Source organism: Zingiber officinale, chromosome 11B (assembly GCF_018446385.1).
Source record: "Zingiber officinale cultivar Zhangliang chromosome 11B, Zo_v1.1, whole genome shotgun sequence".
Classification (NCBI taxonomy): domain Eukaryota; kingdom Viridiplantae; phylum Streptophyta; class Magnoliopsida; order Zingiberales; family Zingiberaceae; genus Zingiber; species Zingiber officinale.
The window spans coordinates 69,515,013-69,539,293 of NC_056007.1; the positions used below are offsets into that span (position 1 = coordinate 69,515,013).

At 37.2% G+C, this 24,281-nt stretch overlaps 1 protein-coding gene across 1 annotated transcript; it reads left to right on the forward strand.

Annotated features, from left to right (window-relative positions):
* The first annotated feature begins 9,032 nt into the window (after positions 1-9,032).
* On the forward strand, positions 9,033-13,850 carry LOC122033439 (protein LAX PANICLE 2-like). The gene is made up of 4 exons (XM_042592454.1): positions 9,033-9,918; positions 10,145-10,195; positions 10,342-10,414; positions 13,417-13,850. Exons 1-4 carry the CDS (start codon positions 9,233-9,235, stop codon positions 13,600-13,602), a joined length of 996 nt encoding a protein of 331 aa, XP_042448388.1. The 5' UTR covers positions 9,033-9,232; the 3' UTR covers positions 13,603-13,850.
* The last annotated feature ends 10,431 nt before the right edge of the window (positions 13,851-24,281 follow it).

Below are 24,281 nucleotides of genomic sequence, written 5' to 3' on the forward strand. Positions count from 1 at the left end.
TGGCTTCACTCACCAGGACTTTTCCAACTGCCTGGCTTCACTCACCAGGACTTTCTAACTGTCTGGCTTCACTCACCAGGACTTTCACCTAGCTTCACGCACTAGGGTTTTCACTTGGCTTCACTCACCAGGATTTCCAATCTGCCTGGCTTCACTCACCAGGACTTCCCAACTGCCTGGCTTCACTCACCAGGACTTTTCCAACTGCTTGGCTTCACTCACCAGGACTTTCTAACTGTCTGGCTTCACTCACCAGGACTTTCACTTTCACCTAGCTTCACTCGCTAGGATTTTCACATGACTTCACTCACCAGGACTTTCCACATCCGGTCCAGAGAACGAGCTACCGAGCCCTCTCTGACCACAGTCCGGAGAACGAGCTACCGAGCTCTCTCCGTCTTTCCATGTGCCAAGCTTCCATACTTGGACTTCTCCGTGCAAAGTCTCCATACTTGGACTTTCTCCCGTGCCAAGCTCCCTGCTTGGACTTTTCCGAGTCAGGTCAACTCACCTCGGGTCAACTAGGTCAAACCTTGACCACGAGTTGCACCCACAATCTCCCAAGCTTGTATCCTTGTTAAACATCAAGATACAACTTTTCTGTTCACGTCAAACATCGTCAAACATAACTCGTCAAACATCAAAACATAACTCGAGTCAAGTCAACTCGAGTCTGGTCAACCAGGTCAACTTTGACCTAAGGTTGCACCAACAAGTTCAATTTATCAAATTTTAGCACATTATACTCTTCCAAAGAGTAAACAATTAATCCTTTACATTTTCAAAGGTTAACAACAACCTTTAAAATACCTCCAAGTGTCAACTTTATTAAAGTTGGGTTAACCACCATTCTAAATAGAGTTGACACTCTCTAACCCATCTAGGGGGTAGAGAAAATGCTCCTAGGAACCCAAAAACCTATTTGTGCTCCTTGGATATTCAATGTATTTACTAGGGATAACTTCCCTAGATACCTTCCTAATGACCTTTCTAGGATTCTTAGAAGCTTTGGTCACTTCTTCTAGGTCAACTCTAGGGATAACTTCCCTTGTGACATTCTTAGTGACTTTTTTAGACTTCTTAGAAGTCTTAGACATTTGTTGTTGCAAAGATACTCCTAGGGATAACTTTCCTTGTATCCTTGACTTGACCTTTAGACCTAGGGTTGGTCCCATAACTATATGGAACCCTATGATAAGAAGGGACATCCTTCTTGGCTTTGGATTTGTATTTCAAACCTCTATGGCCATAGGATGACTTTTGTGTTCCTATCCTTAGGTTATTCTCATTTTGCCCCTTAAGAATATTTTCCATTCTTTTTAGGGTCTTTTTAATTTTATCAAGTCTTGACCTCAAGGATTGGTTTTCCAACCTTATGTCCTTAGATTTGGATTTTTCTTTAAATCCTGGAGCATTTATATTCTTGAGCTTGTATCTACTATCCTTAGTATTTTTGCCCAAGTAGTTATCTATCTTTCTAACCTTAGGTGAGGTAGTTTTAGCATGAAGAGCTACATATTTTTCCTTAATGCTATCATGCTTTCTATTTTTATGGTAAATGACATTAAAATGATATAAACTAGAATTAGCATGCTCTTTACCATTTTTAAGAGGAATTGCATCAACAAATGTTACCTTGGGTTTGCTCTTGAGAGCTCCCCCTTGACTTGTGCTTTCTCTTTTGGGCTTGACTGACTTCTTCCCCTTTGGACATTAGCTCCGGTAATGTGCTTTTTTATTACACAAGAAATACACAATATGTTCCTTGCTCTTCTTTATTGTGGGGGCGGTCTCCTTGAGCTTCTCCTTGCCCTTTAGTGCCGGTTGACCTTTTTTCTTGGTCAACTTAGGGTATTTGCTCTTGTAATGCCCATGTTCCCTACACTCAAAGCATATAATATGATTTTTATTTTTAATTGAACTAGTTATCCCTTCACACGTAGAGATGATACTTGATCCTCCATTTGATTTTGCTTGTGTTGTGGAGGTTGCCCCATCTTCTTCACTTGACCCGGAAGTAGAAGCTTCTCCTTCTTCTTGGTCCGGTGTCAACGAATGTCTCTCCCTCTCAATCCTAGAGGTGGAGGCTTCTTCATCTTCATCTTATACATGGAACAAAGAGTATGCTCCCTCTTTGCCCTTTTTGTTTCATTCCTTTGAAGATGAAGCTTCTTGAACTTCTTTTTCGGATGTTAAGCATCTCTCAACCTCCGCATCTCTTCTTCTTCCTCTTGTTCCAATGAGTCACCCTCTTTGGATTTCTCTCGTATTTGTACAGTGGAGGAGATCTCATGAACCTTGGCCAATTTGTTCCATAGCTCTTTGGCATCTTTAAATTCTCCAATTTGAGTCAAAATATTACTTGACAATAAATTAACCAATTGCTTGGTCATCTTGTCATTTGTCTCGCTCCTTTGAATTTGCTCTTGGCTCCATTTGCACTTCTTGAGAATTTTACCCTTTGAATTTGTTGGTGCTTCAAAGCCTTCCATTAAAGCAGACCATTGCTCTATCTCCATCATAAAGAAATTTTTGATTCTTGATTTTCAAGAATCAAAGATCGTCATTGTGAATGGTGGAGGCACTCTTGTGTTGAATCCGAGTCCATCTCGGAATTCCATCATGAAGTTGAGCTTTTTGAATTCCTTGACTTTGATGAACTTGCTTCAACTTCTTCACCCTCTAGCCTTGTTGCCCCTTCTGACGATGATTCCGGTGAAGAGTGACCTCGCTCTGATACCACTTGTTAGGGTCGAAATTTGCTAGAGGGGGGGGGGGGGAAGTGAATAGCCTTCGCGCTTGTTGATGTGCTTCTTCAATGATGTGCAGCGGAATAAACAACAAGAAACACACTCACAACGCTAACACTAAGGATTTACTTGGTATCCATCTCAAGAAGAGGTGACTAAACCAAGGATCTGACCCTCACTCACTGATCTACTATGAAAACACTCCTTTACGATAACTACCGAAGGCGGAGAATCCTTGTACAAGCTAGCTCACACACAAAGATATACAAGAAGAACAAAATATAAGCAAATACAATATCAAATCGTACAAGATTTACACGGCAGAAACCCTAGCTTGCTTTTCTTCTTGCCTGAATACACCTCTTGACTTGCTTGGAAGTGCAACAACACTCCTCTGTAAGCCACCAAGATCTGGTGTGTGTCGGTGAGCTCAGTGGAGAACAGATCATGAAGATTGGGGAAGAAGCGCTCAAAGCTGTTTCGAAGAAATTGCTCGCAACAACTTTAAATCTACGCAACAGTCGGATCCCAATAGATTGAATATCTCTCAATCGATTGGAGAAGCTTTGAATCGATCGGCTAATTGATTTAGAGCGCTTCTGTGCTCTGTTGGAAATGACTAAATTGATCGACCAATCGATCCAGCCTTTCTCACGTCTGCGACCGAGAAATCTAGTCTCCAATCGATCGGCCGATCGATTGGAGATGCCCAATCGATCGGCTGATCGATTGGGAAAGGTTCTGTGCTCACAACAATTGCTCTCAATCGATCGAACGATCGATTGGGCCAAACCTTCTTCGCGACACATATCCAATTGATTAACTGATCGATTGGACTACAGTTCAATTGATCGTTGATCGATTGACCCACCTTTGACTTGCCTAAATTAAGTCCAAGGTTCCCAAACCCAATATCCGGTCAACCATGATCTGTTGGAACCTCATGCCTAGCATCCGGTCAACCTTGACCTGCTAGGACTCCTTTACCAAGTGTCCGGTCAATCATTTTGACCCACTTGGACTTTTCTCCTTGTGCCAAGTGTCCGGTCAACCTTGACCCACTTGGACTTACCGTCTCGTGCAAAGTGTCCGACCCTCCATTCCCCACTTGGACTTACACCAGATGTCTGGTCACCCTTGACCCATCTGGATTTCCTCGTGTCAAGTATCCGGTCAATCCTTTGACTTACTTGAACTTTCCAACACCAGGTGTCCGGTCAACCTTGACCCACTGGATTTCCACGTTTCTGGCTTCACTCACCAGGACTTTCCATCTGCTTAGCTTCATTCACTAGGACTTCCCATCTACCTGACTTCCTCACCAGGACTTTCACCTAGATTCACTCACTAGGGTTTTCACATCTGTCTGTCTTCAATTACCAGGACTTTCACACTATCCAACTTCACTCACAAGGACTTTCATCTATCTGGCTTCACTCACCAGGATTTTCACCTAGCTTCACTCACTAGGATTTTTCAACTTCTTAGCTTCACTCACTAGGTCTTTCACCTGGCTTCACTCACCGAGATTTCCAAACTGTCTGTCTTCACTCACCAGGACTTTCAACTACCTAACCTCCAATTAGGGCTTTCACCTACTTGGCTTCACTCACCAGGATTTCCAAACTGGTTGGCTTCACTCATAGGACTTTCAACTGCCTAATCTCTAGTTAGGACTTTCACCTGCCTAGCTCCACTCACCAAGACTTTCACCTGGATTCACTCACCAGGACTTTCAACTACCTAACCTCCAGTTAGGACTTTCACTTGTCTGGCTTTACTCACCAGGACTTTCACATTCAAGTATCCGGTCAACCCTTTGACCTACTTGACTCTTCTTCACATCTAACTGACCAACCTTGACCAGAGGAAAATTGTATTAACAATCTCCCAAATCAGACAATTACATCCACAATCTCCATGTATTGTCAAACATCGAAACCCAAAATATCATGACTCAGGCTTGAGCCAACTTAAGCCTAGTCAACCTAGTCAACCTTGACCCAGGGGATATTACATCAACAAGGAGGACCAGATACTTGGCACGAGATGAAAAGTTCGAATTAGTTAAAGGTTGACCAGATATTTAGTGAACAAGCCATAATAGGTCAAGGTTGACTTAATGCTAGGCAACAAGAAGTCTCAACAAGTCACATATGATTAGATGTTGAGCAGAGAAAGTCTTGATAGATTGATGCCAATTGGATATCATCCAAGAATCGAATTTATCCTTGGAAAGGTTGAATTTAGGATTACCAATTGATTGGGGTGATGTGGCAATCGATTGGCAAACTCTAAACTTGAAGTTTCGGGTTTTGTTGCTAATATTGATTTATCTAATCGATTGAAGCAATGCTAATCAATTAGTGGTAAGGAGGTTGATTCGCGAAAAATAGAAGGGCTAGAATCGATTGAGGCAATCGATCCCAACAATGCCAATCGATTAAGGCGATCAATTGAGCACTATTTTCTCCGTGAACAGAAAAAGTTGGAATCGATTGAGTAATCGGTTCAGCATTGTTAATTAATTAGGACTATTGATTGAAGGTGTTTTCTCAAGCAAACAGAAAGGCGAGGAATTGATTGACTCATTATAATTGATTAGGGTAATCAATTAGCCATGTTTTTTTTGAGAGAATAGAAAGTTTCAGAATCGATTGGGCAATCGATTAGAAGTTGTTGAATCAATTGGTATTATAAGTACCCGAGGTAGTTTGGTGTGGTCAACCGAGTTATTTTAGGTCCTGTGTGTATTTGATCCTTGTGTTTAAGTGTGCAAGAACTTAGGAACATAAGAAGTCAAGCGAAAGACACAACTACTGAGAAGGATGACATGTGAAGGGAGTCAACGGGCTCGGTGCATTCGAAGGACGAGATGCTATGGAAGAGTATACAGAAGGATGAGAAGGACACTCTCGGAGGTTCGAGGGATGAGAAGCTGGGGAGGAAGATTGCTCAAGGAGAAAGCTGGAGTTGAATTCGGGTGAGCTCAATTCTGGACGGCCCAAGCAAGTGGAGCGAAAAATGATTAACAAGGGAAGTTAACTATTTTTATACGAACAATATCTTTGAAGGCGCCTTCCAGGGCTTGGAAGGAGCCTTCCGTGAATAGTACCGAATGCACCTTTAAAAGCTTGGAAGGTGTCTTCCATGAACAGTACCAAGGCCTCAAATGACCGTTTGTTATCGTTGAGTTGTGGATAAAATTTTATCCACTTGAAGGTACCTTGAACCTTTTTGAGGGCACCTTCCACCTACAGATAAGATCTTCCAAAGGCTAAAAAAAGAACCTTGAAGTTAGAGAATATTTAACAACTGAACTACAACTTATGTATTCACTTCTTAGTCTTTTTCTAAACCTTCAAAGAGTGTAAGAGGCTTCTCTGCCTTCAACGAAGGAGAATTTTAGTGCGCTTCTATTGGTCTTGGATTAACAATCATCTAGATTGTAACCAAGTAATTCCTGAGCTTCTTTTTCATTAATTGTTCAGTTTTATTATTCTAGTAATTTTAATTGTGCTAGTATAATCAAATCAAAAGAAGGAGAAGGGGTTATTTTTTTTAAGCAATTCATCCCCCTCTTGTTGGCCCCCGCTGCACCAACAGGTATAACTTACCAATCGATTCACTAGGCAAAAAGAGTCATTTGCAAGTTTGAATAGTTGAATTATGATGTGGCAATCGATTGGTAAATAAGGCTAGTTGAGTACTATGCAAAAATCACTTCAAACAGCAGCCATATAAAAGGAAGTTCGTGAAAATTTTCAGACATCAATTTTTGAGGGGTTGGAGGAAAATTGTTGCTGCATTTCCAATCACCAAAAGGCAATCCAAAGCGACAAGCAAGCATTCAGAGCAAAGAGTTCATTGTAACGTGTTGTGCTTTCATTTTCCATTCGTTTTTGGTGTTCCTTGTATTTTGTTCTTATGAGAACAGTTTGTATAAGGCTTCTCAAGAAGAAGGAATTTCATAGTGGATGAGATTGTAAGAGTCGGATCCTTGGATTAGTCACCTCAAGGAGATGGAGAATAAGTAAATCGAAGGCGTTAGCTTTATGGAATCTTTGCTTCAAGTTTCTGTTGCAAATCATCTTTAAATAAGTGAACGAAGTTATTCACCCCCTCTAACTTTCTATATGTCCTAACACTCTTGTCATCCGACATTCTATAAGTAGCACTAAATTAGAATACAATTTTGTGATTAATTTCATTTACATCTTTATAATTTTTAGGGGATTAAATTAAATTAACAACTAGATGTCCTTAAATCTTTATAATTACATTTTATTTGGGAGGATTAACATAAAAATTAGGGAAAGATTTCTATAGTTGAAAACTTTTCCTATATTTTGTTTACCTTATGAGTAGGCGAATTCATAGATTCATCCGCGGATCAATTTTGATTTTTATTTTATCTAAATTAGACAGAAAGTAATTTAGACCCGTCTAGTCTTTAAATTTAAAAGTCAGTCTCTAAATTTAGACCAGTTATATTTTAAATTTATGGAATAGATGAATCAAAAGAAAAGATTATCTACCTTTAAAATTAATAGATAAAACCTAAATACTTAGATTATAAAACATATATATAAATTATATATAATTTATGTGTGCCTAGTCTTTTTCTTCTTCTTCTCATTATCATCATCATCATCATCATACTATCTTACTATTTTATTAAGAATCTGTCCCCTTTATTAAATAATTTTAGTGAAACCCAAAATAAAATTACGTTAATATTCTTTTTTTTTTTCTTTTCACACCGAAAAATATTTTAAGGTTTATTAGTAATTTCTACAAACGCATCAGGGATTTAGAGTTTAAGAATCAGCTGCGCTGTATTATTGGAAAAGTTTCTCATTAGTCAATTAATGATCTAGAGTTTGAGACTTAGCTACGATGTATTATTGAAATTTTTTCTCATTAATCAATCAAAGTTCTAAAGTTCGAGACTCAACTGCGGTTGATTAATTAATTACAAATTTAGAGTTCTCTTTTGTCCTATATCTTAAAATTGACAACATTACGAGCAAAGAATTTTTTATAAATATCTTATGTCAACGATGTTAGAAAATATAATTTTCTTGACTTTTTGACTAAGATCAAAAATTAAATATATTATTTGTTCTTAGTTGTGTATATTATATTATACACATAATTAGAGGCAAGAGCCACATATAATTTTGATGGGACAATTACTTCACTTTAATTTTTGTAAATACCCTGAGAGGTGAATACGTATCTACGTATAATTGCTAGCTAGTTATTATTATTAGTTCTTTGACTTCAAAAGTGGGATGAATGTTACATTTTGTAATGAAATTGAATTGGTCAAGATATAGAATTTATGGACAATGCGATGGATCATGGGTTGATAATTACTCATAAACAGGTGTCTTGGTACAACCATGCGTTATGAATCATTCCAAATACTTTTTTCTTAAATAAAAAAAATAGTTTTTCATAATTTATATAAAAAAGTAGAAAAAAATTGGGAAGGTAAGCGGGAGTCTCTTTTTTCCACCGTCAAATCATCGGCAAGGATTAAGCGGATCCCACATTTCATCTCTATCATCGACCGTCCATTATGTCGAGAAGAGGGAGGGATCGTCGGCTGGCAATTGGTGGTGCCACAGCATGAGAAGGCGGCATGGGGCTCCCTCGTGTCACACTATTTACCCCCTTCGGGTAATCATTTCAAAAGGGGTATTGCTTACCGGGCCCACCGCTCCATCTCCCCACACGTAAATATTCCATTTTTGCAATCAGATCCCTGTATCCATGCAAATTCAACAAACACGACCCTTAGTTTCACACACAACCGAACCAAACCTACCTCACTAATGGAGCAACTATAAGCATTAGTTTAATACTCAACCAGGAAAAATTTTTATTTACCATATATATAAACTAAGTTCAAGTTTAAATAAATTTAACTAAAAGCAAGCTAAAAATAAAATTGGATAACCGTTTTAACAGGTTTGTAAAAAGTTTGGCTCTTTTATCATCCTATTCAATAAATATGTTTTTTTTTTCAAACTTTGTAATGGTTAATTGTCCTGAATTTAAAATTTTAAATTCGTCCAGATAAATTTATAAAATATATGAATAGCTAAATTAATTTTATGCGGAAATACACTCGGTTGCATTATTTTTACACGTGTCCAATGGGATAATATTTTGTATAGAAACCCCCTGAAAAAAAGGCATATTACATATGAATAATTCCGAGGGTATAAATGTGCCTATAAAAATCTTACTTGCACTCATCGCCCTCTTCCTCCCCTCTCTCTCTCTCTCATCAATTCTCAAACAAGCTTGCCAAAGAGGAATTCCACGGAAAGCGAGAGATCTCCAAGCGCAGTACTTCTCCAGCATACTGAGCTGCCTCTTCCTCTCTTTGGTCCTCGGCTAGCTTCCACGATGTCCGGTTGCTTTGCCAGAGCGACGACGCACAGCGGAGAGACGATTGCGATCATGGTATGTACAACGTTCCGATGATCACCGATTATGACCTCCGCCGCCAGAGACACTGCGTATCTTGTGGGCTCATATCGCGCTGCGGCCGCACCTATTTCCATGATCTCCGAGGCCCCTTGAAACCGAACCCCCACTCTATGGCCTACGACGACGAGCTCTCCCCGGCTCCGCAGGACGACCGAAGAGGCGATGACGAAGTTTGCCCCGCCACATCCACCGATTGGCTCCGATTATCCCTCGGGCCGCCCCCTAACCCTCTTTCCTCCACCGTCGGTGCCGCCTCGAGCGGTGGCTCCGAGCGGATGAAGACATCCTCTGCCTCCTCTTCCGTAGCTCTGTTCTCGCCGTTGCCATTTCTAGCAGTTTGGCCAAGCAGTAGCGCGAGCGGCTTCCCCAACCCTTCGGCGGAAGATATGGCGGGGCCGATGGTGCCCTGGACCGGTCCCCACAGTAGGGAACCGCCGCCGCAATATTGGGGGCGATTTTGGAATGTTGGCAACACGAATCTCGCCCTTGGCGGTGGTCCCGCGCTGATTCTTCCTCCGGCAATGCCGGAGTTCGTCGCGCGGCAGCTCGCGCACCCGATGATGAGCTCGGCGGGGGCTCCGCGCATGGCGGTGAGGGTTGTTAGCCCTCCCAGAAGACCTCAATCGGGCGTTTGGGTCACGCTTCAGGCCAAGCGAAACCGGTACGCGCGTACGGCAAACTAAAAATGCATTAAACAATTTTGTGTTTTTTTTTCCATTCTGATTTAGTTTGTTAGGCGACCGAAAAAGGGACAGTAAAAAACGACTCTTCTTCGTTTGTTTTTTCCTCCATTTTTTGTCTGTTTGTTATGGTACGGTGGATGCATTTAGCTAATTAGTAAAATTAATGAGTTTTTTTTTTCTAAAAAAAAATTGTAATTTATGCAGCGGGAGGGAGCCTTTTTTGCCTCAGATACCAAAGAGCTACCTGAGGATCAAGTACTAAAACTTCTCTCGATATGATTCTACCCTAGTTGAGCTACTATTTTGTGCAGTTTTAGTTTCTATATTTGGAGATCCCAAAAGAACATATGATGCTTCTTGTGACTTTTAGCTTCTCATTCTTCACAGCTGAATTATTGCAGGGATGGAAGGATGACAGTTAGGTTGCTGATCAAGTACTTGATGAACAAGCTGGTTTTGGAGGATGAATCTGAGGTATATATACTTCACTCTCTCTCGATGCTATTAATTATATGTTAAAATGAATACCTCTTTCATCAGTAATACATAGAATTTTCATTCTTCTAATCATATAATTCAGATCCTAGTTAGAAATAGAAATATGACAAACATTTTCTGAATTTATGCATGACCTCCTATTGTTGGTACTAGAAAGTTTGGGAGCTAAATAGACTATACCTGAATTAAAATGATGTGGGATGGTTCACCAGTTAGCATGTTTTAGGTAGAAAGTGAGTTTCTCAGTGGCATTAGAATGGAGTTTTCAGGATAGGCTGACACCAGTAGTAAAACCATTATGGCGAAGAGAAGTTTTTTCTATGTATAGCTAGGCACGGCATACCAAAGGCATCAGTTTAATAGTTGTAAAAGAGAACTCATAGATGAAACATTATATTGCATGCCACGCTTCTATTTAGCATAAAAGGAATGACAGGATTGGACTTGGAAGCCAGATATATATGACTTCTAAATAGCCCATTTCGCAAAAACAATAAATGATATTCTTTTAAAGATATTGCTTGTGACCTCCCTAATGCCCATGTTTTACCTACCTTTGATGGAAGCTATGCGATTACAACATGAAACCTACTAATTAAACAGTAGTTGGAGTTGTATGGTAGGTACCCTTTTTGATTTATTAGATTTTGTTTTCAAACTTAGCTGGCTATATATATATATCTAGTGATAAAATATAGTATGAAAGAGTTTTCTTTTATATATATTTATCAGATTCCATCAATTTAATTTGGCATCACAATTAATTTGGCTTCTGGTGTAAACTCTAATTATGGCTTGTATATAGGATTTAATGATGGATTAAAAAATATATAGGTTTCTACCTTTATATTACATGAATATACTATTACAAACGGCGGTCTTTATTCAGTTTTGGGGAACTCACTATTTGCTAAAAGCAGCAGCAAAATTTTACATTGAAAGAGAAACTATAAAGAGAGCTCTTAATTAAATTCAGCATATATACAATAAGGAGCTGTGATTCATGCAACGTTTTTCATTTTAAATTCAATACAAAATATATTTGTGTTTAAAAGACAATCAAAAGGAGTTCAATAGATTTAGATTGAAGGAATTTTTTTTCTTTACTTTTAAAGGATATACTAAGTTCCTTCATTTCAACTTAATTACATACTGAACAAGATGTTTTTATATGGCTTCCTACTACAATGCGAATGTTGGATCTTTAAATGATATATTTTTTTTATTTCATCTATAATTCTTTATATTACTAGTTTGCTATTGCATAACTAACAACTGATGTTCCAACTTTTAATATAAATGTTGTAAACTTCTTTAATTCGGTTGATTATTTACTTTTGTTAACTATCTCATACATGCATTCTCGCTTATGAAATCAACTTCTGTAATTCCTTATTCTCCCTTGTTGTCTGCCATGTAGCTAGCTATAAATTAAATATATATAAACTCTTATATAGGAGTATTGAACATTGTTCTCTCAGTATAGCATGTATATTAATTATCTTCAAGTTCAGTTTTTTTAATGAGAAAAGTTCACACTAAACTTACAATTCACCAGTGTGTGAATAGATGCTTTCACCAGTACAAACCTATATTTATTTGGTTATCGCATTTTAATTTTTGACCCAGTAGTTACTGCCTCTTTTGTTCGCATTATGGTGAGCAATTCTCATGCATGGTGTTGTACGTAATAAGATTCGAATAGTGATTATGGTCCTATATATATCCTCCGGATATGGTTATAACCATATGCTGATTAATCAATTAAGTTTAGATGAAACCTATTGTGTGCACTCTCGGTGACATTTGGAAGCTTTGAAGCTATATACTATGCTTTAGCATGGGTCGTCATGCTTTCGCCTGGCTGTTCTCACTCATCCATAATATATGACAAGCTAATTTGGTCCTACATTGTGCTTAGGAATTTTGTTAAGAGGAGCTATCAAGGGACTTAAGTGCTGCACTAGTGAGAATATATGGGAGAAGGGGTCCATGCATGGTGCCATCAAAACAGAAGATACACATTGGGTATAGACTTTGGAGTGAAGTGAAATGCATGGAGTGGGGACTCCCAAAAAGAATCATTAATAACAAAGTGGCGAAGGAGACACATGAACAGAACTAGGAAAAGAAAGCATAAAGTCTTGGACCACTCCCCCCTTCGTCTCATCCACCAATCATGGTTTCCTTGTCTCACTAGCTAGTGCCCATTATAATACATTATATCATTTAGTATATATGCCATATGTACTATGGCATGCATGGGAGCTTTTCTAAGACCACATGAAAGCTGTGGACTCCTTAACAACAAGAGTGGGTGGTGGGGGGATCCCACCATTTGCTAGAGTTAATTAGCTTTAAGGATTCCATAGAAAGAGAATAGTGGCTTGTTTTGTATTGGCTTCAAAGGAAAGGGGATGTGTGGCGTGGGCCGTGGGGCAGTGCCTTATTCACTATACTACTCATATAAAGGGCACACCACAACGTGAGGAGACGTGCATGCGATTTTATTATGTTGTCCACGTCGTGAGGGAGAGAGAAAGAGAAGATAGGAATTATGATATTCTCATTGATTCCTCGGCGTGCTTTTTGGATCACCCTAATCACATATTCTCTTCAAAACTTTTTTAACACCTTGTTAATTTATGCGAAAAACATGAAAGGGGGCACTTTCAATTTAATTAATGGTATTTATTCATCAATATTAACATTATGTTTACATGTTCCTATAGTGAGCTTTTGTATGATGAATGCATGTTTTGCATTGGGTTAATTATTGGTGGAAAAGTTCATGAAGCTGTGGGCTTAATTTATTGAACTCTGGTCCTTAATCTATAGGATCGAATCATTAAACAAGGCTGGCATCCTACATACCCTTTATATTGTAATTAATTTATCTACCATGATGACTGAGATTTAAACTTTTTAATTATTCGGTCTATTTAAATCTGCTGGACGTTACTAATTAATTTAAGCAGGTGGAAATTACATGCAGAGGCCAAGGGCTTCTTCCCTCCTTGTCGTTGCTGCATGTTCGAGACCAGCTCTGGTGCTCGAGGGAGTCATCTTCGTCGGCGGCGATGCCGCTGCAAGACTCGCTTAATCCTGACCACATCATGATGTTGCACTACGGTAGAAGAAGCCCGTCCTCGTGTATTCTTTAATTTAACTCTTGACCGCGCCGTGCCCATCCACAATTTTTGTAACACTCTTCGGAATGACCAACTTTTGCTTCGAGTCATCTTGATTCATTGGTGCTTGAGAGAAGTAGCTCGGAAGTGTCATTTCCTTTTTTTTTCCGAGCGAAACATCAAACGATGCATTGTACTTCAAGCTGTGTCTGATCCTTTTGCTTCACTTTCCTTGTACTTCATTTACTAACTCAAATTCTACAACTACTGATTCTATTCTATTTGTTTTCTCCTGTCTTCGAGGAGTGATTGTTCAGAATTCAGATCATGCACGCTGTCTGTGCTTTATGCAGTTTCAAGTATTTACAGATTGAGATGGAAAATTGCAATATGGTCAGACTCACCCATTTGGTTAATCAAATTTGGTCGGTGAGCTAATGATTCTAATCAAGCCAGACAAGTCAGTTGATCAGGTCATAAATGTTTGATGAATTGGTTGATCGGAATTAAGACTATTCAAGCAATCAAGTTAGTTGGATCAGATACCAATTAAGGTGGCCCCCATGCCACTATTGGGTTAAACAAACCTATTGAGCCAATCAAGATAGTCAAGTTGATTGGGTTGGATTGGTCAAATTGGGCAATAAGATTACGTTGGTGGAGTTAGGTGCGCCAGGCAGTCTAATCATGCTGAGTAGGTTAATTGATCTAGTCATTCTAATCTGATTAGGCTGACCTAAGGCCGATTTTAAGGGAGCCTGTCTAGGCAGCTGCCTAGAGCCTCCCGGGCCTCCATATTATTAAGACTTTTTATTCAATTTGATAATGGGTGAATCTTTTTTTTAACATATAATAATAAAATTTGCACTAAAATCAATTGACAATAAAAAAATTGTGCCACTTAAATATATATTCTGAAGTTTCTTTAATCTTCTCAATTCTCATTCAATTGTTTTCTTCACTATCCTAACTTTTAAATGGAAGAAAACGGAAAATCTAGAGGTAAAATCTCTTTTTCTATTTTGATTCTTATTTTTTCCCAATATTTTTAAGTTTATTTTTTGCTTATGACTTGCGTGCGACACTTGCCTAACTCTTCTCAGTTTCTGCTAAAATCATTTGTATTTTTTTTAGACTTAGTTTTGAAATTTAATGAAGAGATGACCTTGGAAATATTCAAAAATTATTAGAAAATGGTAGAAAGAAGAGGGTTTAAGTGTGCGGCAGTAACACTTTAGGTTAGAGATGGGACAAGAAGAATGCACACTTAAAATAAGAGGTTACTGTCTTTTATGGCCTCACAGTAAACAAAAATAATATTTAAATATTTGACACAAAAATGTGTGGATTGGTAATTTGAATTAATTTAATTACTGATGTACATCTGTATATAATTGTAGTTAATCATTTTTTGAATATGCTTAATTGTGGACTTGCGGTTAATTATTATTTGAATATGCTTAATGGATACATCGATATATCAATAATTAGTGTTCTAAAAGTAATCTGTTTATTGCAATTATTAAAGTTATAATTTAGAATGTTTCATGCATCAAAACTGTTTAATACAATTAATCCTATCATCGATTAATTTGAAAATCCTAGATATATATTTGTTAATATTTAAATTATAATTTGATTTTGTTTTGTTAGATTTGCATTGTGAATTATGATGGGAAAAAGAAAATTTGAATCGGGAAGTTCAAAGAGGAAAAAAAAAAGAGAGACAAGAGATTCTTACGAAATCTCTCACTGGGTCCATGGAAAGGTACATAAAACTTGTAGTTTTCTTAGTTGAAGATTTGACTATTATTACAAATTTGGATCAAAATTTGAATTTTGAGAATGTAGTTGGTGATCAAATTTTGACTGAGAATATAATTTTGAATGATGAGATTCAAGTAAATAATAATCATCAAGAGATTAAAATTAAAGAAAATAATAATAATGGAATAGAGGATGCAAATGATATTGAAAATTTGAATGAAAATATAGAGATGAGTTGTGAAGAATTAGATGATTTGATTAATTCGGAAAATTGGGAGAATAATATGCCTCAAAGAAATATTGATTTGTTAATAGAGAGAGGTCCAAAAAGAGTTATGGATATTGTGCATTCAGTTAATGATCACAATAGAAGCTTCAATGATAGACATTGTTGGTGCAATTTGTACTAATAGTTAAACTCAGATTTTGATGTATGACAAAGGTTAAAGTTAGACTTGTGTTTTCTAACCTATTTACCAAGTATGCACGACTGAAAGACTTGATGAGACCTGATGCTAGGCTGAAGTCCAGTTAGGTTTGGAGGACCTAATAACAGGCATAAGAAGACTAGATAGGTTGATATCTAGCAAGAAGTCTAGTTGGGTCCATGAGACCTGATAATTGGATGAAGTCCAGATGGGACATCTGGTAAGAAGACTTGGTAGGTCAAGAGTTGAGTAAGTTTGCAAATGGTAAGTAAGGTAAGCATTGGAGGAGAGTGATCCAGTGAAGACACGTTCCCGGTTGAGGGAACAGTAGGCGTCAGCCAATTTAGAAATTCAATGAAATTCAAAGTCAGAACTGGACAGTCCTATGTCTGCCAAAATCTTTATTTTTATATATTATGCTTGTTGTGCTAACTCTGTGGTGCAGAAAATTGAAAGCTAAAAAAAGACTTCCAGGCACCCCGAGTGGGTCCAGGTGCCCGAAGATCTAGGCCCCCAAGCGAGATCCAGGTGCCTAGATGGTCCCAAAACTAGCCACTTGTGTAGATGAGTTGAGGCACTTCGATTGGTCGGCACATGTCAACATTCAGGCGCCCGGGGTTGGTCCAAGAGCTCAAGAGTGGATAGAGGCTATTGGATAGAATTTTACCGAGGTGTAGCCATGTCAACATTCCAAGCGCTCGGGGGAGGTCCAGGGGCTCGAAGTTGGATAACTCAGCGTCAAAGCAGGATCAGATAGACTCTAGTGGAGGCGCCTGGGGTGGTCTAGGCGTCTAGAAAAGCTTATAAAAGCAACTTCGACTAGTAGCTTCAAAACACCATTTTTAAATGACTTTCATACTCGCCTGCTGCTCCAAAACTCACTCTACAACATTGTAACGCTGCTCCGACAACCGATGTTCAAGTAACTACATTCTTCAAATTGTTGGTATCTTTTCTTTACATTTACTTTGTATTAGAAATATCTTTTGTAATCCTGTGAGTTTATAGTGAATTGCTTAATGAAAGCACTCAACGAGTGTAGGCCTTAGACTAGGAGTGATCAAAGACTCCGAACCAAGTAAAAGAAAAGTGTTAACCTTGTTTTACTTTTTTCTTTTTTGTTGTGTATACTTTGTTTTTATGAAAAAGTGAAAAAGCAACCTTTGTCGAATAGAAAAGGATAAAGAGTTTTGCTTTTGTTGTGTGTTATTCAAAAGAGATAAAGTTATAACTTTCTGCTATTGCTTTTGTAAGATTTCAAGTCCCTCAAATAAGAGATGCACTATTGTATCTAGTAGAGCATAGTGGTGATGCAACAACAGTGAGTGATGCAGGATCTTTGGCAAATTATAAACTTCGAAGTTTTGAATTTTTTATGGGCATGGTAATATGGTTTGGAGTATTGCAGAAAGTAAATAAGTTCAGCAAGATTCTCTAAAGAAAAGATATGGCTATTAATGTGGGTATTAGTCTCTTAAAAGGTTTGATTATCTTTTTGGAAGAATACATAAATACTAATTTGAGGCGAAGAGTGAAATTGAAAAGATTGCTTTAGGAATGGAGGTTGAACCCATATTTCATGAAACTCATATTCGCCAGACAAGGATTCTTTAATAAAAATTCTCGAGATGAACCAATACAAAGAGTTGAAAAATATTTTCAAGTAAATTATTTTTTATAGATAGTTGATAATGCTCTTTCTTCACTCAAGACTGTAAGTACCCCAGATGAATTTTAATGTAATCAACTAAGTTAAGTTAGGCTCTATGATTTTGATTCCTTGTGTCTAAGTGTGCAGGGACTTAGGAATACAAGAAGTCAAGCAGAAGAAGCAGCTAGCTAGAAGGATAACATGGGAAGGGAGTTGATGGGCTCCGTACATCGAGAGATAAGGAGCTGCAAAAGAGTACAACGACTGATGAAAGGACACGCGCAATGCTTCCGAGGGATGAGAAACTGAGGAGAAAGATTGCTCGAGAAGAAGGTCGGAGTTGAATTCAGGTGAGCTCAACTCTAGACGGTCAGAATATTACCCAAGCGACTAGATAAGTCAACTACCAAGTTGACTTTGTCTAGGTGCCTAGGGTAAGTCCAGGCATCCAGGAAGTCCTAGCCAAGTTAGCAAGACATTGCAGTGAGGATCAGTATTGGAGTACACGTCAGCTGACTCCAAGCACCCAAACTGAGTCCAGGTGCTCGGGAACTGATTAATGTTTGACAAGAACTAATTGCAGTGTGGATCAAGGCTACTGAGTTTAGGTGTTAGGACCGAGTCTAGGCACCTGGGAAGCTCCACATCAACAAATGGCTAGTTGCGACCAGTGTGCTATAAATAGAGCCCTAGTGCGCTCGAAGATTATTACAACACGCTCTGTACTTAATTTTTGTTTCTTGCTCTAAGTGCCCATGTTTTAATCTCTGTAAGAGGCTACTTTGCCTACACCGAAAGAGATTTTTTTTGGTGGAGCTTTAACTGCCTTGGAATACTAACCTCTCTGGTTGCAAACAAAGTAAAACTTTTTGCCTCTTCTATTTTATGTTTATCTTAATTAACTAATGTGTGTTTGTCCTTGCTAAGTTAAGAACAATAAGAAAAATTCTTATTTTTATTGCAGGCTATTCATCCCCCTCTATCTGATCTACCGGGACCTACAATTGGTATCAGAGCTAATTTCACTTTAGAAGCACTAATCGCCTACTGAAGTAACAAGGAGATGATCAAAGCGAGCATTCACCCATCAAAGTTTGAGAGAGATTTCATGACATGGAAAAAGAGAATGTAGGTATTCTTTAAATCAAATTTTGAAATTTTACTAACCATTAAATATGAATTTGTAGCACCCAAAGATCAACACGGCGAGGAAAAAGAAGAACATCTCTGGAGAAAAAAGGAGCAGAAGGACTTCATAGCAAATAACAAATTAAAGTAGAGTTCCATCTGTTGAGCATTCTTCCGTCCCAAGAAGTCAATTGGATTGGCAGCTACGACTCAGCTAAAGACCTTTGGAAGAACTTCCTAGAGCTGCACGAAGGGACCCCAGAGGCTAAACTCACAAGACGGGGCCTGCTTTAGAACTAACTCAACAACCTCCAGATGGAAAAGGAAGAGACAATAGCCCATCTTCATGCAAAAATCAAAAAGTTGATTACCAAATTCACAAATCTCAAAGAAATGGTAACAAATCAAGATTTGCTAAGGTATGTGATAAATTCTTTTCTAAGAACTCCCAAGTGAGCATCTATAATGGACTCATTTTACATATCAAAGGATTTCGTGGTAAGTATATTAGAAATTTTATTTTTCACTTTTGAATTACACGAGTTGAGATATGTAGGTTTAAAAATAAAGAAGAAAAGTCAACTTAAAACCTAGCACTCAAAGTCAAGAAAAATGAATCAAAACCAGATTTAGACTTATCGACTGACGAAGATGAAAGAGCTTACATGGTAAGAAAATTAAATAAAATTTTAAAACTAACAAATTTAATAAGACGTAGGCCAAGTAGTTCATTTCAGAAAAAAAGAAAGTATGATGCTACAACTGTAATGAAGAAGGACACATAAAAAATAACTGCTTCAGATTGAGGGACAAAGGATCAAGAAAATCTAAACAAAAGAACCTCAAAGAAATATGGGATGAGTCATCCTCAGAAGAGTCCGAGCGTGAGGAGTATGCTATAATAGCACTAATGGCAAGCCATCAAGAAGAGAACATTGATGAAGGAGGAGCGACTTCTGAAGAAAGCTGCAACGAAAGAGGAGAATCATATTACGAATCGGACACCACGGTAAGTGAGGTACGTCTTCTATCTCCTGAATAGTTATATCATGGTATTAAACCGATGTATGTTAAATTTAAAAAGGATAACCATGATCTAAAAATTAAATTAGCTATAGCTTATCCGTTAGAACATTTTGATAAAGTTTAAATAGAAAATAGAAAACTGAAAGAGAAAATAGAATTATTAAAAATTAATGATGCATGCCTTAATTCAAATTTCTCATAAATTTCATATTCTAGAAATAATGGAGGACTTAACTAATATTTAAAAAACTATAGGGGTTAAATTGTAAAAGTAATTAGAAATTACATTCCTAGAAAATACTTAATAAATTCAATAGGTAGAAACTTATTTTGAGTTCCTAAATCATGCTTAGTCTGTTAAATTAATTTTATATGTATACTCAAATTTAATTTAGTTTAATTTTAATATTATTGGTAATATTAATTATTTTATAAATCTTTTATTCATTTGTTCTATTGAATTTTTTTTTATTTAATGCTCAAATGCATTAGCGGTTAGTATAATTTTTTTTTGAATTTTTCAACCAATAATTAATTTTTTATGATTTTTTTTTATCAAAAATGAATTTTTAAAATTAAAATTCTTCAGAGATTAATTTTTAAAAAAACTATTTTTTAGCTAAATACTATTATATTTTGAATATTTATAAAAATAAGTAAGATTTTTAGATGGAAAATTCTATTTTTAATCATTTAATTTCTAAATTAATTATTACTATTCAAAATATTTAATTTCGGTTAAAAAGAAATATTCTATTTTTGAATATTTTTCTATTGGTTTGAATATTCATACTTCATATTAACAAAATTTTTTACGATTTTTAAAAATTTGTAACAAATTTTTTTTTTTTTATTAAAAATAGAGAGTTAATTGATACAAATTATTCCTTTTGAAAAATAATTTCAATAAAGAGACATATAACTGAAAATTCTGTTTAAACCCATAGGAAAAGTTTAAATTTGTTTATATCTTTTTTAGTATTTTTCTGAACATGTTTTTGATGTAATCAAAGGAGGAGAAATTAGGGATTAAGTTAAGGGGATGTATAAAATTTAATATTCATTTCCTAAATTGATTGCAAATTTATTTAATAAAATTGTTTTATTGTTTTTTTTAATCTTAACTTAACTTAAGTTGATGCACATCAAAAAGGGAGAGATTGTAATACCTAGGTGAATTTTGATGTGATCAACCAAGTTAGGCTCTGCAGTTTTGATCCCTTGTGTCTAAGTGTGCAGGAACTTAGGAACACAAGAAGTCGAGCAATAGACACAGTTAACAAGAAGGATAGCATGAGAAGCAAGTCAATGAGCTTGGTGCATCTAAGGGATTAGGAGCGACGGAAGAGTACATCGACGTGCGAATGAGAAGGAAGCGCATGATGTTTCCGAGAGATGAGAAGCCGGGGAGGAAGACTGATTGAGGAAAAGGTTAAAGTTGGGTTCTGGTGAGCTCAACTTTGGATTGTTGAAAGATCATCCAAGCGACCGGATAAGTCAACTACTAAGTTGACTTTGTCCAGGCGCTTGGACCAGGTCCAAGCGCTCGAACTCTAGGCGCCCAAACTAGTTCATGGCACCCGAGAAGTCCCGGCTAAGTTAGCGAGACGTTGTGGCCAGGATCAGTATTGGAATACATGTCAGCTAACTCTAGGCGCTCGGACCGAGTCCAGACGGCCAGGAATTGATAAGAATTTGATAGGAAGCCATTGTAGAGTGGATCAAGATGATCGAGTTGAGGCGCCCGAACCAAGTCTAGGTACTCTGGAAACGCCACATCAGTAAAAAACTAGTTGCGACTAGTGAGCTATAAACAGAGCCTTGGTGCTCGAAGATTATTACAACACACTTTGTACTTGATTTTTGTTTCTCGTTTTAAGTGTTCATGCTTTAATCTCTGTAAGAGGTTACTCCTCCTACACCAAAGGAGACTTTTTTTTAGTGGAGCTTTAACTGCCTTGGATTAGTAACATCCCCGATTGTAAACCAAGTAAAACTCTTTGCCTCTTCTATTTTATGTTTGTTCTTGCTGTAACGACCCGGCCCTTTGGCCTCTTGGGCGGCCCTTGTGGCGGCCCAACTGGTGGCGCTTATGTCGTCGACCCATTTGGCGACCTCTCATGTCGTCGACCGACGACCCTTTGGCCGTGCCGTTACTCACTAGGACTTTCCACCCCTGGTCAGTGGATTTTTGCCTCCCCTAGGATTTGAACTCTAGACCTCCAAGCTTAAGTACTAGAGTTTATGAATCTTGGTAGCCAAGTGAGCGCGGTTCACTTGGCTACCAGGATTCATAAACTCTAGTACTTAAGCCTGGAGGTCTAGAGTTTGAGTCCTGGGAAAGGCAAAAATCCACTGCCAGGGGTGGAAAGTCCTAGTGAGTAACGACCCGGCCCTTTGGCCTCTTGGGCGGCCCTTGCGGTGGCCCACTGGCAGCCCTTATGTCATCGGCCCATTTGGCGACATCTGATGTCGTCGACCGACGACCCTTTGGCCGTGCCGTTACTCACTAGGACTTTCCACCCCTGGCAGTGAATTTTTGCCTTTCCCAGGATTCGAACTCTAGACCTCCAGGCTTAAGTACTAGAGTTTATGAATCCTGGTAGCCAAGTGAGCGCCACCGACGACCCTTGGCCGTGCCGTTACTCACTAGGACTTTCCACCCCTGGCAGTGGATTTTTGTCTTCCCCAGGATTTGAACTCTAGACCTCCAGGCTTAAGTACTAGAGTTTATGAATCCTAGTAGCCAAGTGAGCGGTTGGCTACCAGGATTCATAAACTCTAATACTTAAGCCTGGAGGTTTAGAGTTCGAATCCTGGGAAGGCAAAAATCCACTGCCAGGGGTAGAAAGTCCTAGTGAGTAACAGCGCGGCCAAAGGGTCGTTGGTCGACGACATGAAAGGTCGCCAAATGGGCCGACGACATAAGGGCCGCCAGTTGGGCCGCCACAAGGGCCGCCCAAGAGGCCAAAGGGCCGGGTCATTACACTTTCTAAGTTAAGAAGCAAGAGAAAGTGCTTATTTTTATTGCAAGCTATTCAACCCCCTCTCCCAGTCAGCCTACTGAGACCTACACATACACAGATAAGATATGAGCAATTTCATAAATATGAAGACTTTTAGATTTTTATTTAACTTGGGCAAGTTGAAAGATGCAGATGATAAGTTGAATAATTCATGTGCTGCAGTTGAAGATTTTTTGAAACATGAGGATGATTATGATATTTGATCCTGTATAAATTATTTCATGTCTGGAGCATCCACTATCTATCATCCATTGATCCAATTCCTACATATAAAGTAGTTGATTTGGATTTAATGGATTAAAAGATAGTTTGATTGAAATAAGCTCTCTACTTGTACTAGGTTTTCAGTAGGTTAGTTAAATTGAAAAATATTTTAAGTTAATTAATTTGAAAAATAATTTAAGTTAATTAATTTGAAGAATAATTTAAGTTAATTAATTTAAAAAATAATTTAAGTTAATTAATTTGAAAAAATAACTTAAGTTAATTAATTTGAAGAATAATTTAAGTTAATTAATTTGAAAAAATAATTTAAGTTAATTAATTTGGAAAATAATTTAAGTTAATTAATTTGAAAAATAATTTAATTTAAGTTAAATAATTTGAAGAATAATTTTAAGTTAATTAATTTGAAGAATAATTTTAAGTTAATTAATTTGAGAATAATTTTAAGTTAATTAAGTTTTAAATTCTAATTTTGAATTGATTTAATTACGAACTTAATTTTAATTACGAATTTAATTTTGAATTAATTTTAATTATGAATTTAATTTTAATTATGAATTTAATTATTAATTTAATTTTGAATTTAATTTTAATTATGAATTAATTTTAATTATGAATTAAAATTTAATTACGAATTTAAATATTAATTTAATTTTAATTATGAATTTTATTATTAATTTAATTTTGAATTTAATTTTAATTATGAATTTAATTTTGAATTAATTTATATTAATTTTAATTATTAATTTAATTATTATTCCTTAGTAATCTCACATGATCTAAATTTTCAATCAGGGAATCCTATAATTGTTGTAAGATGAATTATTGTTCAATTTTAGGGTTTAGTTTAACTTTATGTTAGATTTAGGTTTAGCTTTGGGTTCAACAAGTAGGCATTTTTTGGATAAACTTCTGGGCTATGGTGAGTTACAAGGACATCATTAAAGTAACCATGCCTTCGAGGTTTTCCAAATAGTCCTACCCATTGAACTTAATACAAAACCTTGGTCTAACTGGTTAGGATTCATAAAGGGTAGCTTCGGTCGGTTCCACTTAGACAAATGCACCAGGTCGAAGCCATATCTTCCTAGACATGCGATGACTAAGTTTCCCCAACGTACTATCATCCAATATTTCACCAGTACCGTGGGTCAAGTTAAACCTAACCCATTTTAATCTAACCTTAATTACCCGGTCGGGTAATCTACTCTTGCTTACCCTTATCGAGTGGATTAATTTCGGAGGTGACAGCTATTCTGGAGCCTTCCTTAGTTTGAACTTAATTTTAATTTAATTTTAGTTTAATTTAATTTGAATTTAATTTAATTTGGATTTAATTTGGATTATTTTTCTTTTAGCTCCCCCTGGATCATAGCCTCGATACAGTTTATCGAGGTAATGTATTTGATCCTTAAGGACCCAATATTGTCCAAGTCCAACTTGATTGATCAGGTTGGACTT